This window comes from Ptychodera flava, chromosome 9 (assembly GCF_041260155.1).
Source record: "Ptychodera flava strain L36383 chromosome 9, AS_Pfla_20210202, whole genome shotgun sequence".
Taxonomy (NCBI): Eukaryota; Metazoa; Hemichordata; class Enteropneusta; family Ptychoderidae; genus Ptychodera; species Ptychodera flava.
Genome location: NC_091936.1, coordinates 36,599,125 through 36,615,382, shown reverse-complemented (window position 1 = coordinate 36,615,382; position 16,258 = coordinate 36,599,125). Strand labels below are relative to the sequence as shown.

The window sequence follows — 16,258 nt, the reverse complement described above, 5'->3', positions numbered from 1 at the left end:
CAAATAACCGGATGACCTCGATCGACGCAGTCGCTATAATACAATTTGCCCTCCACTGAGCTCAGTTTCTTCAGCCTTGGGGCGGTTGATCCTCCCATCGGTCACTCTGTTTGTGATTTTGGTGATGGGAGGGTCCAACATGTTTGGCCGCGGACATAACCGTAAAAACAAACAAACGAATATGCATTTACTAACCCCATTTTAGCTAATTTTTAGTTCACGTCTTCACACACGCGAGCTATTTAATGTCGTAGCGACGTCGGTGTGTGTTTGTGTCTGTGTGCATGTCTGTCTGCTTGTTTGCGTTCTGTATCTCAGGAACGCCTGAACAGATTCATGTCAGATTTGGTAGACAGGTGCCATATGCTAATGGCAAGAACTGATAAGATTTTGGTTAGTGTGGCTTGCATATTTCATGTTCACTTGCATAAATTAATGATTATCGAAAAAAAGACATACAATGAGAATGGCTTCAAAGAATTGGAAGAGATATGCTACAAATGTTGATCACACATGGATTTATCCCAAATAAAAGGCGTAAAGGCGTGACATGAAAGTTAAGTGCTAATTTGCATATTCGATGAACTTTCCTAATTAGGGATATATATCTGACTTGAACTCAATCAAAATTGACGAAACAATGATGTAACATTACTTCAGCCAGTTCCATATTTACATATTTAATGAACTTTCCTAATTAGGGATATATAACTCGATTGCCTTGACCAAAGCTGACGATACTTGCTAAGTAAGGGGCAACATCAAAAGTTCAACATAATAAATCTAACTTAATTGCTTAAGTTTGGCCTCAGACCCCCCCCCCCCCCCCCTTCTAACTTAACTGACCTAAAATTGAAAAACATTGCGGACTCACACCCCTGTACTAATTCTTTCAAACGACGTACCAATGTACCATTGAATTAAATAAAAATTGAAAACCATTATAAAGTAACAAAAATACGGGTGACTGGATCGGTTTTAGCGTACAAAAAACAGCCTTGAAATCGTAAAATTTGCCAAAATGACGTTAAATCGTTTTTGACTGCACAGAAATAATTTGGCCAAAACCCCCCCCCCACCCCCAAACTTAAGCAATTAATTTTTTTTTCAAACATCGATCTTTTGACTTCGCCCCTAAATGGATGATACTATGATACAACAAAACTGAAAGCCATTAAGCATTTGTACGTAAGCTAATTCCTAATTTGCATATTTAATGAACTTTATATCTGGGTTGACTTCATCAGAATTGACAAAACTTGTTCTGTACATTAAAGAAAAATCCTTCGAGTAAAATACTGCTACCATACTAAACTTTAGAGTCTCTGCTTTTTGAAAATATATAGTATGAGGGGGTTTCCTAGTTATCTTTGATGAGAAATATTGCTTTGAAAAAAAACTGTGTTGGCAACATGCAGCTCCACCTTAAGGATATTATTGAGACATTTATAAGAATGTCTATTTTATGGCAAATTCTTGCACCCTTGTCCAACCCTCGTCACATTGCATTGCAAATGTTGATGTTGCGCCTGGTGAGTTCGAGACCCGGTAACTCCAGAGTAAGGGGCTCACTGTTGGAGGATGAATAGCTCGATGCTCTAGCTCGGTGTTACTGTGTTATGCCCTTGTGCAAGGCACCTTACTCCTCACTGCTCCATTGGATAGGGGGTTATGGTTGTCTCATCATGTAATTAGGTTCGCCTGTTGGGAGAAGGCCAAATAAATAAAAAAAAGTTGTTAGAAATTGAAAAAGAGTTGTTCTAGATGATATTCAATATTGGGGCGAGTGCCAGAACCACTCTATGTACAACAAACACATTTGTTTACAAGTCATGGTAAGCCCGGCACATCATCGCAAAGTACAACAATGGGCAAACGGTATCCAGTGCGGACTATGTGGAGAAGCTGAATTGAGAATTCAAAATATTTTCCGGTGCCAGGATGAGAAGTTGTAGTAGAAGCACAACAAATGAAAAATGACTTTCATGTTGAACAACAGCAAAAGTATGAGTTAAAGTATTTTCTCCGTGTTCTCAAGGTGTTAAGTGTAAACTATTAAAACATATTGTTATCAATTGTATGGTGGTAACTTATGGGTCAGCTATAATAAAAGCGCCCTGAAACAATTGAAAGTTGCTTACAGTAACGCTGGTCACATATTTCTGCGATATGACTGACGCGGCAGCGCTAGTACTATGTTTGTATATAATAGGATTGACACTTTTGATGCTTTGCTTAGAAAGCAAATCAACAATTTGATGAAAAGGATTTCTATGAGTGAAAACTTAATTATACGTAAGGTGTATGATATCGATGTTGTGTACTTCACTTCTGACTTGAGGAGAAGATGGATAAATTCAGTCTTCTAATCTGAGTTTCTTTATACAGAAATATATCTTCATGGTCTAACCCATAAATGAATTTTTCTTTATGTCACCATTTTTGTATCATTTTTCTCTCAATCCTGTAATGATTTATATAGATGGACATGCTCATTGTCCGAAATAAAGAATTAATAATAATAAAAATAGTAATAATCGAATCAGGGCATTAATCAATCTGATTAAAATCCGATGGAGAGATGGGTCGGTCTTTTATGCTATCGAATTACGGTCTTTTTTGTGCGGTCTCAGATTTCTGTTCCTTTGAGTTTTTTCGTTTTCTAAAAAATGTAATCTTCATTGAAATCAGTAAATGGAATATAAGTTTTGGAATGCTGTCTCAGGTTTCTGTTCCTTTGAGTCTTTTATACGAAAAAAATATTTGAAAAAATACTCCCCAAGTGCCACCAAATAACACCATTTTAATCTCTATTTTTCAAAAGCTCCTGACCTCCCCCCGCGACCGCTTGCACGGTCGCTTGTGGTGCTGTCGCACCATATCTTCGCCCTCTTGTAAAAGAATTCTACAGAGAACACTGCATGTCATCACAGTACTGGATATAGACCTGTACATCAGCCCCTGTCACAGCAATGGAACCTTTTTCCGACACAGACCTGTACCACAGCGTTTAATCAGGTTCTGTACAGGGCCTGTAGCAGCAGCAATCCATTTTACTGTATAGATATTTAACTTTCCCAATTTTTTTTCTTTTTTGGGGGGTCACTCAAAATTTCTGTAGCAGAGAGGGGGTCACTCAAACACGTCATGGTTGGCAGGGGGGTTACTCGAAATTTTGGAGTTTCTAAAGCAATTCCTCCGACCCCCAGGCCGTAAATAATGACGGCTCCCTTATTATTTTTATGGTTACGCGCCCGAACGGCGCGCCGAAAAATGCAACTTAATGATGAAATTTGTGGCTGGCACGATGCATTAAAGACAAGTATGAACCCGTGTCGAAACTCAAAAACACACTGACCGCCCCCCCCCCCTTTGACATTTCAAAAACATGGTGTGCGCCCCCTATCACCAAAGTCAAAAACAGGGTGACACCCCCCCCCCCTTTGAAGCCACCGCACCCCTCCCCCCGGGCCGAAGAAACTGACCAGTCCCTTGTAATATTGACTTTATCATGCATGACATCACTGGCGGCAGTTACTAGTGAGATCAAAACGAGGCTAGAGGGTTCCAACATGGCGACGCCGGCAGCTGAGAAGTGCCTACTTCGTGTTCGTTCAATATTTTCTCTTTTATTTTCAACCGAAAATTTATCATTTTGAATGTAAATGTGATATAGTTTCAGATAAGTGCATTGTATCGTTAACTTTTCATATTGTTCTTTCAGCTCAACTGAGAATGTCATTTCCACAGTCGTTTGTTATTCACCGGACAGCGCCACACAGTCTTGCACAGTACAGCCCTGAGTACGTAGCTCTGCAGGGCAAGGCTATGTGTTACCGGCGTTATACGGCCTCCCAGCTGTATAACGCCGGCTGCCATGCAGAGCTACTGAGTACCGTGCTACGTGTTCCCGGCGTTATACGGCCTCCTGTGGTGGGGAGGCCGCATAACACCGGGAACACACAGCATCGTACGCAGGTCTCCCCCCCCCCCCCCCCCTCCTAGCCCTGCGTACAGGTCTGTGTGTTCCCGGCGTTATACGGCCTCCACCACAGGAGCCGGGAACACACAGACCTGTACGCAGGGCTACCCCCCCCCCCTCCCCTCCACGCCCTGGTACACACAGTACAGTAGCTCGAAGTTTTGACTGCTGGGATGCCCGGGTTGTGGATTGGACTGCAAATTGCCGCCCAATAGACGATTTTCCGCTGATTGCGAGATCTCGCGAGACTTTAATACATGCCCGTAGAAACAGGTTTCCAGCTCAGTAATACAAGTCAAACTTGTATGGAACTAGAAAAAGTGCAGAACTGAGCAAAGGTTGCAATTTCATATATTTTATGCAGTGTTTAACGTAATTAGCGACTTGTCCTGTTTTACGCAGTTTGTCCTGTGTTGCGAGAACGCGTCCACTGAAAACCACATATTCTCGCGATATCTCGGAATGTCTCGCGCGGTTCGGAACATGGTCTATTAAGGCAGAGCATTTCCGCCGAAGTTATCGTTTACCAGTCCAGTCAGGCAATTTTCCTCTGCAAAATTCATAAAGCTCATAAGAGGCCATTTCGAGATCTTTATTCCCACAGTCCAACCAACAAGCCAGGTCAAACCCTCGAGCTCCTATACTGCAGCTAACTGTGGGCGTGGCGCTAACCGGGTGGTGCAGAGAGTATACCACTAGTACTCCGTACTGCAGGCAAATTTACTCACAATTTCTGGCCATGCATATATTGATCGGTCTGTATATACTATCTCTATGTCCTTACATTGTTCTACCTTTTGTTTTTACAGATACTCTGTATCCATGGATACCGGTAAGTTGGTTGAGAGCGTGTAACTGTTCTTTTGTCTTGTCCGACACAGTACAGTATTTGGAACGGCAAAAGTTAAGCATCATTCATATCAAGGTTGTCACAGCCATTGGTCAATATTAACATCTCCGAGGCTACATCAGATATCTTCACATGTGATTAAAAGTGCTGGAAATTGTTACCTTGACAGTGTGTTGTACTTCCACCTTGATCCTTTATCGTGGATATAACAGCTCAGGAAATAGTGTAATCTGGGTGTAATGTTGTTGTTTTCGTCGTCACTTTTTCTCACTTAGGTAAGATGGTGTTGCACATAACCAACACTGTTTTCAGAGTCATATTTCTCGTCAAGGGTGACATGAAAAGCCCTCATATACCGTACTATATATTTTCAAAAAGTAGAGATTCTTAAATTTAGTATGGTAGCAATAGTTTACTTGAAGGATTAAGGGGTAGAGAACCTCCATTTGGTGTTAATGATAAAAATTATTTTATGTCGAAAACTTGATCTGCTTTGATAAAATTAATATGTCATTTGAAACAAGTATACTAAAAAAAATAAAAAATTCTATGTGAAAAACTAACAGTGAAAAGTTTATTGAAATCACAGTAATCAAATTTGAAATTACTCTTACTCAAAATGAAAGCCCTTTATTGTGAAACAAAATTGTGTTATTGTTACATTGTATTTAAAGAACACAATATATGGCGCGTAATCAAGGCCAATATTCTAACTCCCAATTTTCAACCATACAACTCGACATTCAACATTCAAACTCCCCATTTTCAACTATACAAAGCGACATTCAACATTCAAACTCCCCATTTTCAACTATACAACTCGACATTCAACATTCAAACTCCCCATTTTCAACTATACAAAGCGACATTCAACATTCAAACTCCCCATTTTCAACTATACAAAGCGACATTCAACATTCAAACTCCCCATTTTCAACTATACAACTCGACATTTTCAACTTTCGAACTCCCAATTTTCAACTTTCGAACTCCACACATTCAACTTTCGAACTCCACATTTTCAACTATGGAACTCACATTTTGGATTCGTATTCCCCATTTTCAACTATCGAAGTCATAGGTCCCCCTAGACCACTAGCCAGCGAACACAAGCCAAAATTAGCATACATATAGTCAAATACGACTTTAAAAAATCGTCGGTGTCATTTTACATGAAACTACTTATCACTTTGTTAGGGAGTCCCAAACATATGGTGACCTCGCAGTTAATTTTGGACGACACCGGGTTCGTCAGTGACCACGTCAGTGGTAGTTTGTCTAGGCTGCTACTTGACCTTGACCAGCCCGACAGACGGGGAGATGTGTCACGTAGGTGTGAGAGTCTTGTTGGACTTTTGTCACAGTTAGGCCTAATAAAGGGAAAGTGGCTTCACTCATCAGCCATCTCGTCTTGTATGTGGTTTGGTGTGTTTAGTGTTAGTTCTGCATTGCACTGGGCTGTGTGTTACCGGCGTTATACGGCCTCCCACTACATGTGGTGGGAGGCCGTACAACGCCGGTAACACACAGCCCTGCTTAGCCCTGCGTACGATGCTGTGTGTTCCGCTACAGCTAATCGCCACGCTCACCAGGCGATTAGCTGTAGCGGAACACACAGCATCGTACGCAGGCTAAGCCCTGCCATGCAGAGCTAGTTTAGTGTTCGAGTTGTGTTTTGGCTGTAATAGTGTGGAAATTAATAAGCGAGTTGTTAATTTTAAATATAGCCATGGCGAGCCACGCATGCATGATCTTGATTAGACGACATGATAGCGACCGAATTAGGCCTAAGTGATGGCGGGGGTCGGCGGTAAATCTTGATAGCATCACAAGTGTTTCCAGTCCATATTTTTGGACCCTCTAGAACATCACATGGGAATAACTCTAAAACTCCGAAACGTCATGTGACGTATCTATGACGCGTTCTGCAAGTTAGGGATGCCTAGGGAGAATGCGAATCCTACATGTTGAGTTCGAGAGTTGAAAATGTGGAGTTCGAAAGTTGAAAATGGGGAATAGCAATCCCAAATGTTGAGTTCGATAGTTGAATGTTGAGTTGTAAGCTTATAGTTGAAAATGGGGAGTTTGAATGTTGAATGTCGAGTTGTATAGTTGAAAATGGGGAGTTTGAATGTTGAATGTCGCTTTGTATAGTTGAAAATGGGGAGTTTGAATGTTGAATGTCGAGTTGTATAGTTGAAAAAAGGGAGTTTGAATGTTGAATGTCGCTTTGTATAGTTGAAAATGGGGAGTTTGAATGTTGAATGTCGCTTTGTACAGTTGAAAATGGGGAGTTTGAATGTTGAATGTCGCTTTGTATAGTTGAAAATGGGGAGTTTGAATGTTGAATGTCGAGTTGTATAGTTGAAAATGGGGAGTTTGAATGTTGAATGTCGAGTTGTATAGTTGAAAATTGGGAGTTAGAATATTGGCCTTGATTACGCGCCATACACAATATGAAAATTTCACAAAATTTGACCAAGCCAGAGTGGAATCAAAGTTTTTTGACATGTTGAAATTGGAGAAAACGAAGCAAGGATATTGGGGGATTTGCTTAAATTTACATGTCCTTCTCACACAACCTACAATTACATTTCATACTAAAAGCTGAACTCAACCAGTCCAGTATTGTAATCTTGGGTTAACAAACTCAACACCATCACCAACACCATCCCTCATGGTCTTTTTTCCCCTTACTTTTATGTCAGAAAGTGTTGAACTGAAAAAACTATAAATCATTGGTGTGCCGTATTATATCATGTACACAGTGCCTTATCTCTATCTTGTTGCAGACAGAATGCTCAGAGTTTTCGAGAAAGAACAGGATCATTCAGGAAGATTTTGAAGAAACATGCAGAATTTGGCAAGTGCATTAATTCTGTTCATCCGTCTACTCATCAGTCCATTTTGCTATCTGTTCATTCATCCATCTATCCAGTTATCTTTGCAATATCATATTTAGCTAGCTATCTCATTATATCAAATTGTATATATTGTATTTGTACATATATTGTATTTTTGGGGTATTTTTTTCAGTTTTTTGTCAAAAAATATTCTTCTCTCAAACCGCTCGTCCGATTGCTTTGAAAGTTTAAATCTACATTTCTCAGGATGACCTCAGTTGATCTTGTTCATTTTGTCATAGTGTTCATCTCAGCTCCAAATGTGGTACCACCCATGGAGAGTGCTGAAAGGGCAGAAAATGAGACAACAAGTGATGGTAGGTGAACAATAATAGTAACAGCGTAATTTTACAAGATGTTGTTTGCAGACAAATGATAGTTTTATGAATAAATTGCCTGACATTTCCAGTAAAAAAAATTTGGTTTCAGAGTACTGGTATTTCATGCCATCTAGAACAGTAATTGACTTAAAGAATTCGAAGAATAGGAGAGGTCTGGGATTTCAAAGAATGGCATCAATTTTATAGTCTTTTTATCGTTCAGTGCATATTTGGGGCTTTTCTAAACAGAAAACAGGCTGATCTCTAATTTATGACATCAGAGTTCCATCATCATCATGCAAAAATAAACATTTATCAAAATATTTTTTCAAGACTATCAGAAAGTATGTTGACAGGAATCACAGATTTGGTTCTTTATGACCGTAGATTTTGTCATTGAAAGTACAAAAATGGCATGTCTCAAGGTCAGGCCACAGTCATGCCCTTTGCTTTTTTTAATAACTATTTTATGATGGTGTTGGTGCTATCCAACGTTCAGTGAATATTTTTGCCTCAGCAAAGCAAACCATCATAGCTGTCATCATGCAAAAAGTAACAATGCTGTTTTCATATTTTCCACTTGTAGATCAGCGTGGGTGGTGGTTCTCCAGGGATGATGATTACTTCAGTGCAGGTGACACATCAGACGTCAGCAAAGGTTTCGACAAATCATTACAGGTTATAGAGAAGGCATTCACAGAGGAAGGACCTTTTGATGGTAAGGACATAGTGGACTCATTGCCGATCAAAAAAATGCCATTCTTTTCCAATCATGCTGTATTGGTACAATGTATGTCACGACCCAGTGTATTAACCCCTTTAGAACAAACCCCTGCATAATCCGCTAATCAAGTTATAGAATAAATATCATTTCATTCAAAGGTTGCAAAATCTGCTAATGCACCTTTCAATATATTCAGATTGTTGAAAGCCACTCTTTTATTTGGCCATGTAAAAGTACATGTATTCAGCCATTGAATCCATACTGATCATGTTGTTATATTGTATTGATATAACTTATAGGTACATGTTATCTGTGTCTACCTGCACATAAATTCATACAATACTGTAAAAAGATAGAGATGTCTGGACAGTTGTCATGTGTCCCTACAATGTCCCTACTTTTAGTTTGAATGTACCACTCTGACTGTTACTGTGTTCTAAGGAAAACAGATGCTGAAGACACTATTTCAAAGCAGTACAAATAAATACATGTGTATAAATGCACACATGGTAATACACATAGTTCTTATGTACATTTCTGCGTGCGATTTGTTTGTACTATGGTCCATTTGAATTCCAAGTTAAGTGCCTCAGGGACAGATATTCAGACTCTCAAAATTTTACAATAATGTTTTGGTCCACAACTAAGACTCATTTTGAAGCTCATGGAGTAAATATAGTTTTCTACTTACTTATTGTTGTGAAAATAGAAAATTTAATTTTTCTCCATAGAATTAACAAGAGATGGCGGTCATTTTGAATTTCAAATGTCGAGAAATCTTGGGTAATTTGTTATTCTTCCACCAAATGTTGCACAGTGACCCCTGAAACTTATTTTTAATTTCAAAAGGGAAAGGTTTACAGTTCACTCATAGCCATGTCTCTGCAAGTCACATCCTGTCTCTGTAATCAATTGGCTATTTCCATTCTGAGCAGGTGTGCTGGGTTTCAGTCAGGGTGCCACATTGGTCGGTATGCTGTGTGCTATCAAAGATGAGCCAGGTGAGTTGAACATACATGTATTATACAGAATCAGGCATAGTAATATTGAATCTGTGAATATTTCCTACCAAAGATTTTAATACTATAACACAGGCAGTGTTTATCCAAAGTTCATTGGGAAGGATCTCCAAGCTTTAAAGAGGAAAATCATAGTGAAAGCCGCTATATGAAGTTCCAACATATAGGTATTGCAATTCTCCAGCTGTGTTATATTAAGTCACAATGGATAATCTAACACAGTACTTTGTTTTACTGCAACAAAAGAGATTTGAAATATTGTATGATTAGGTAATTGGGTAACCACATACCATAAAATTCCACTGTCTGTTTACACCATAATATTATTATTTATTCTTTTACCATTGGTAGTCCATTCACAGTTTTTTTTCTGTGCCCATGTCTAATTACAGGTTCACCGTTCCACTTTGACTTTGCCATTCTCGTAGCAGGTTTCAGAAGTCTTTCCACTAACCATGACAAGTACTACAGCAAACCAATATCTTGTCCAACTCTGCAGGTTTTTGGAGACACTGATAAAGTCATCCCAAAAGGTGAGGAATCACTTAAGCTAGGTGCCTTTCGGAGCAGAAAAATTTCTTCAAATCTCACAGCTCACGACCACCAAAAATGTGTATTAGTCACGACATATCAGCAGATAAATTGCTGAAGTCAGTGGCCAAGACAGCGTCACCTGACCATGGAAAAGCTAATTAAGGTCTCTTTAGCCCTTGTTTCATTGAATGCACCCCTCAAGGGTCCAATGGATTCATCAGCTTTTTACCCAAGATTGTTACACTTTTATTTATTTATTTCGAACTCCAACACAGATATGATACAGTTAAAAACCATATACATCCGCACTTACAGGAGGATTTTAGTAAAAAATACAAATAACATGATGTTACAGGACAAGAAAGCAAGTTAAAACAAATGACATGCACAACAAGGATAAAGTAAAAATTCAAAAGCAAATGCTTTTAGCTTTTCTTTTAAAACTCGAAACAGGAATGTTAAAAATTGGTAGACATTGATAAAAACTATTATATAGCTTTGGAATGCCATTAAAAAGTGAATTGCTAGTAAATTTAACTCTACCACCAGGTTCATGAAATGTCCGTTTCTGTCTAGTTGATCGCCCAGGAATGTGTAAATTAAAAATTGGTTGGCAATCAAGAAGGGCATTAATTGATTTGTGAAGAAAAACAAGGTCAAAATAGTGCGCCGTTTAGACAGCATTGGTAAATTAAACATAACACACATATCATCATATGAATAATCATCAAACCTTACATTTAAAAGATAACACAAATATTTAACAAAGTTACGCTGTACAGCTTCCAGTTTGTCTGAGTACACTTTGTCAATACTATTCCAAACAACTGATGCATACTCGAGTTTAGTTCTAATGAATGTTTTGTAAACCACGAGCAATGCATCCACTGACAACCGTTTGCCAAACCTTTTTAGCATGCCAAGTAGTCTTCGAGCATCAGTGACAATTGAAACAACGTGAGTTGAAAAAGTTAACTTTGTGTCTAGTGTCACGCCTAGGTCACTGTAACTATAAACAGTCTTCAAATTGTGAGCATCAATATTATAATCCCTCTCAATTGGCAATCTTTTCAATGAAAGACGAAGTACTACACATTTGTCATAATTAAGGTGCATTTTCCATTTCTCAGACCATGTGGACAAGTAATTGATATCTTCTTGTAACATTGAACAGTCATTCACACTACGTATTATCTTGAACAACTTCAGATCATCTGCAAAGCCTAAGGAGCCACATTTAAAATTACCAAATATATCATTTAAATAAAGAATGAAACACAGTGGTCCCAGTTGTGACCCCTGCGGAACCCCGGACTTAACTAAGACAGGGTCTGATCTACACCCTTTAACATTAACTACCTGGGATCTATTAGTTAGGTAGCTACTAACCAGTCAAGGAGGGCGTCTTGTATTCCATACTTACTAAGTTTGTAAACTAAATATTATGATTTACTTTGTCGAAAGCTTTGGAAAAATCTGTATATATAACATCCAACTGTCTTGTCTCATTAACAGCAATACGAGCTTCATTAAGCAAGACAGATAGATTAGATTCACATGATCGCCCAGGCAAAAAACCATGCTGTTATTCAGACAAAACACACTTTACATGGTTATATACATGCCTTGAAATCATTTTCTCACACATTTTCGAAACAATTGACAAAAGGGACACTGGGCGATAATTTCTAACGTTAGTTTTTATACCCTTCTTGTGTATAGGTACAACCAAAGCTTTCTTCCACTTTGTCGGGAAAACTCCCTCATGGATAGACCGATTATATATGAAAGTTAGTGGAATGGAAGTGCATCAGCACATTTTTTTAAAACTATCGCTGGCAAATTATCATCACCCATTGCCTTATGTTCATTTAGGGCTAAAAGTTCCAACTTCACCTCTGACACAGATATAGTGAACTTACGCAAAGGATCATGTAATTGAGTGTCTAATTCAGGAATGGTAATGATGTCATCATTTGTAAAAACAGATTCAAAGAAGGTATTGAAATATCGGCCTGAGCTTGCTCGTCACAAGCTTCATGTCCATCCAACTCTATAGTACCAGGAATACGCGATTTTGTCCCTTTCATACAAGCTGAAGTAAAGGAGAAAAATCTCTTGGGGTTGCACTTGACATCTGCTGAAACAGATGCAACATAATCATTGTATTTCAATTTCGCCAGTTTCTGGAATGAGGTACGAGCCTGCTTGAAAAGTTCTATATTCTCAGGCACAGGTATACGTCTTTTGGCACGATGTCTAAGTTCTTTCAATTTTAAAGCTTCAATAAGCTCTGCATCATACCAGGGGGGACGCGGCGACGAAGTTTGATTTGCGGCACGTGGTCTTTAATAGCTGGCATAATTTAATCATAAAAAGTCTCCACACAGTCATCAACGGTACCAGCTGTCAGTAAATCGATCCATGGAATAGCTGCAAGATCGGATTGAAGATTTTCCCAGTTGGCTTCTTAAAATTGTACATCTCCCTCTGCGCAAAGGCAAATTTTACAGGTTTTGTAATGCCTTGCAGTAATACAGAGAGGGATTGGTGATCAGAGGTAATGATGTTTTCTCCGACCTCAACACTTACTTTGTCAATGTTTGACAGACACAGGTCAAGAAAATTGTTCTCCCTTGTTGGCAGTAAACAGTGCTGATCAATATTGAAGTTTGAAATTACTTCATCCAAAAAGAAGTTGCTGATATCATTTGGCGTTGTACACACATACTCTGATGTTGATTTCCATGTAATATTTGGAATATTGAAATCTCCAACAACAATGTATGTCTTCTTGAAAATCCTTGAATTTTAAAATCTTTTGAAAATGAAATTCCTAGAAATGGAAAGGCTTGAACAATACGTCAGCCACTCATAATATTCAGAAAATCACAAAATAATTGGTCGTGATATGTTAAAGATCGTGATTTGTAAAATTATCAACAAAAATTGATATATTGTAGAAATTACACTAGGAACAATGGCATTTTGAACCTCAAAAGTTGTTGAAAATCATTGGTTGATAGATGTAATTCAAATCACCAAATAGAAGATGGAGGTGTTTACTCTTAGCTGTGGTTGATTCAATTGGTGCAAACTTGGCTCAATGAATAACTTTATATCCATGGTTTGTGAGTGAACAGAGTATGATTTATGGCAGATATTAAAGTGACCTCATAGAGTCTGATATTGTATTGAATACATTAAAATGCAGTTTGCCATTCTTATATCAGATGAAAAACTGAACACAGAATGTAAAATTAAGGTAGATTGCACCTCGGGGACAGATATTCGGACTCTCAAACTTTTAGAATTATTTTCTGATCTACCACTTGTGGGGGTTCATTTTGAAGCTCTCGGTGTAAGAAAACTTTTAACTATCTTAGTTTTTCGAAAATTGAAAATTTTATTTTCCTCCATATAGTTAACTCGGGGATGAATTTAATGAATTAATGAATTTAATGAATTTAATTTAATTTCAAATATCGGTATATCTTTGGTAATTTGTTTCTCTTGTACCAAAATTTGTACGGTGACCCCCAATTTTTATTCTTGAATTTGAAAGAGAATGGTTGGAATATTCCTTTAAGAAAGTTTGAGCAAAAGTTTATGTCTTTCACTTTCCAGGCACATACTACCTAAAGCTGACTTTCAAAATGTCAAAAACACAGGGTTTGTTTTGAGATGTGTGCTTTGGTATGTCTTTAACACAAGACCAGCAACCTGTACACTGTGGATTTACTATTATTGCCATTTCCTCACAATGTCTGTTATGAGAGCTAAACATTAACAGCTAATGAAAAGTCCTTTGTTTTATCTAGAATGGAGTGTGGAGCACTTGAAATACTTCATAGAACCCGAGACGCTAAGTCACACAGGAGGTATGTTTCTACCACTTGTGCCTTTGTAATGAATTCAGCATTTTTAAAGGGAAATAGCACTGGGTACAGAATACTGTCTTTTTCAAAGGCCTGCATGATTTCAATGTGTGTCATGATTAGAGGTTTATTTCGTATACTAGATAATGATAGTTTACAAAAAAAGATCAACAACATACATTTGTTGCCCGAAGGGATTGTGGCTCCCACCCCAAACAGTCTGTTTCCCAAGACCAAAGGCTGGGAGAGACTGACTGTTTCAAGAGACTTGCTGGCCTTGGGGGAAATGAACATATACTGTTTAAGTGGACAGTCAATATGTGTTCTATTACACTCATTAGTACACACTTGTCTAGATGGCAGACGACACCACCATGCCATCTCCATATACCTTTTTGGGACTGTGTGCGTGGGTAGATAGCGTTTTTAAATTTGTCCAATTATCTAAACTGTCACCAGAACCACCGATAACAGTTTCAAATTTATTAATCCATAAGTCACTCTTTGCACGTAACAGAGTCAAAACAATGCATTCCATATGGCCATAATATCAATAACAACACAGCTTGAAGATGAGGTGTGTTATATTTCAAACTATTAGTATTATGATGTAATGAGAATCCGTCGGTGCTTGAGTTGTGCTGCACTTAATTCACCCATCATCCTTTTCTACATCGATATAATGGAATGCTGACATCACCGGCATCATCTAAGATTTTTATTCTGTTGATTTTTACTTTTTTTTTAATGAGTGCACTTTTCCTTATTCTTTTCAGGTCATTTTATTCCAGCATCATCACCACAGAAGAAGATTTATCTTGAATATCTTCAAAAATGGTTGGATGCCAAAAGGTTGAAACTCAAAGACGTGGAAGAAAGTTGATGCAAAATTAACGATGTACCCCAACGAAACTGTCAAGAAATCATGAGGAGATTTTGTTCTGGTCCAGAAAACTCTGGTGACCCTGACAGCCTGTCGAATATCTTCAGGTGTTATAAATCTGTATTGTACCCACATTTGAGCTGAAGCTGCTGCTACTGTTAAAATTAATTAACGACATGTACCATGCTTTGTGTGGTCCCATCTGTTATAACTTCAGTTTGTAGATTGGAGCTTCAATACAGTAGTATTTTAAGAATTCAGTCATCATGAAAAATTACTGGGAAATGAATCTCGGAGTTACAGATCTCATGAGGCAGACTGTCGTTGCACTATGTAGGTACTTATTTTCATGAAAGAACTTGAATCTGATCACCACAGACTGAGCCCATCTTTGCAGTGCGCATGGTCATATTTTTGTACACATAGTTGAGATCTGTCCTGGCACAAGCACATCATTGCCATACTGAGCATTGACCCAGTATGCTAATGTACATGTACACTGAACTATCCACCATATGAACTCTTAGATGTTAACATTTTACAGCACAACGACAGTATGTCCGATTAGAGGTAGTGCAATTTACACTTTCTTGTAGGTACATTCTGTTTTTAACTCCTGCTGCTAATTGTAATAAAGATATTGCAAAATTTATTTTATGCAAGGCTGTGTGACTCTGTTTAACAGACAGTTATCGGTGTTTTGTTGCTTTAGTCAGAGACATGTCTGCAATGTCAAATCGGCCTGTCATTCAAAGGTGGTAAAGCTTTGTTGATGGTGGTGTCACATAAATTTTGACTAGGTGCAAAGGAGATGGAATTTTGATGGTCGCAATGGTGTATACTGGCGACTGTCAAAGTGACTCTGTGCTGATTGGATGAAATCAAGATTTCAAATGAGCAGTGATTCAAACAAAATCACGACATGCTTTTAATGAGGACAGAAAATGTATTTCTGTGTTTTTTGAACAAGCCTGGTTGCCATATGTCTAAGAAACTCAGCCATGGTGACCACACGTCTTACTACAGGATTTTGATCTTCCCATCTGAGAGTTACAGAAAATTTCATGGTAGGAACTGTTCACATTTGTGCTTTGCGATGTCTTCAACACTGCTGGTGTTATGATCAGTGATGGTAAGCAGGTTGACTTTGTGAATAAAACTTTGG

At 38.3% G+C, this 16,258-nt stretch overlaps 1 protein-coding gene across 2 annotated transcripts; it reads left to right on the top strand.

Moving 5' to 3' along the window:
• The first annotated feature begins 3,506 nt into the window (after window positions 1–3,506).
• On the top strand, window positions 3,507–15,750 carry LOC139140861 (esterase OVCA2-like). 2 transcript variants are annotated; one of them, XM_070710331.1, is made up of 9 exons: window positions 3,507–3,608; window positions 4,792–4,814; window positions 7,625–7,695; window positions 7,978–8,052; window positions 8,642–8,773; window positions 9,715–9,780; window positions 10,191–10,331; window positions 14,154–14,213; window positions 14,987–15,750. In XM_070710331.1, the coding sequence occupies exons 1-9, from the start codon at window positions 3,516–3,518 to the stop codon at window positions 15,091–15,093; spliced, it is 768 nt and encodes a 255-aa protein (XP_070566432.1). In that variant the 5' UTR covers window positions 3,507–3,515; the 3' UTR covers window positions 15,094–15,750. The 2 variants fall into 2 exon arrangements, with proteins under 2 accessions (XP_070566432.1, XP_070566433.1); XM_070710332.1 differs by lacking the exon at window positions 3,507–3,608 and having other exon boundaries at window positions 4,433–4,814; window positions 7,629–7,695.
• Window positions 15,751–16,258: the final 508 nt, after the last annotated feature.

Excerpts from the sequence above, each read along its gene's own strand:
- LOC139140861 (XM_070710331.1), top strand. The coding sequence starts at position 3,516 with ATGACATCACTGGCGGCAGTTACTAGTGAGATCAAAACGAGGCTAGAG. Across the intron at positions 8,774-9,714 it reads AGAGGAAGGACCTTTTGATG|GTGTGCTGGGTTTCAGTCAG; the intron begins GTAAGGACATAG and ends CATTCTGAGCAG. Across the intron at positions 10,332-14,153 it reads TGATAAAGTCATCCCAAAAG|AATGGAGTGTGGAGCACTTG; the intron begins GTGAGGAATCAC and ends TGTTTTATCTAG.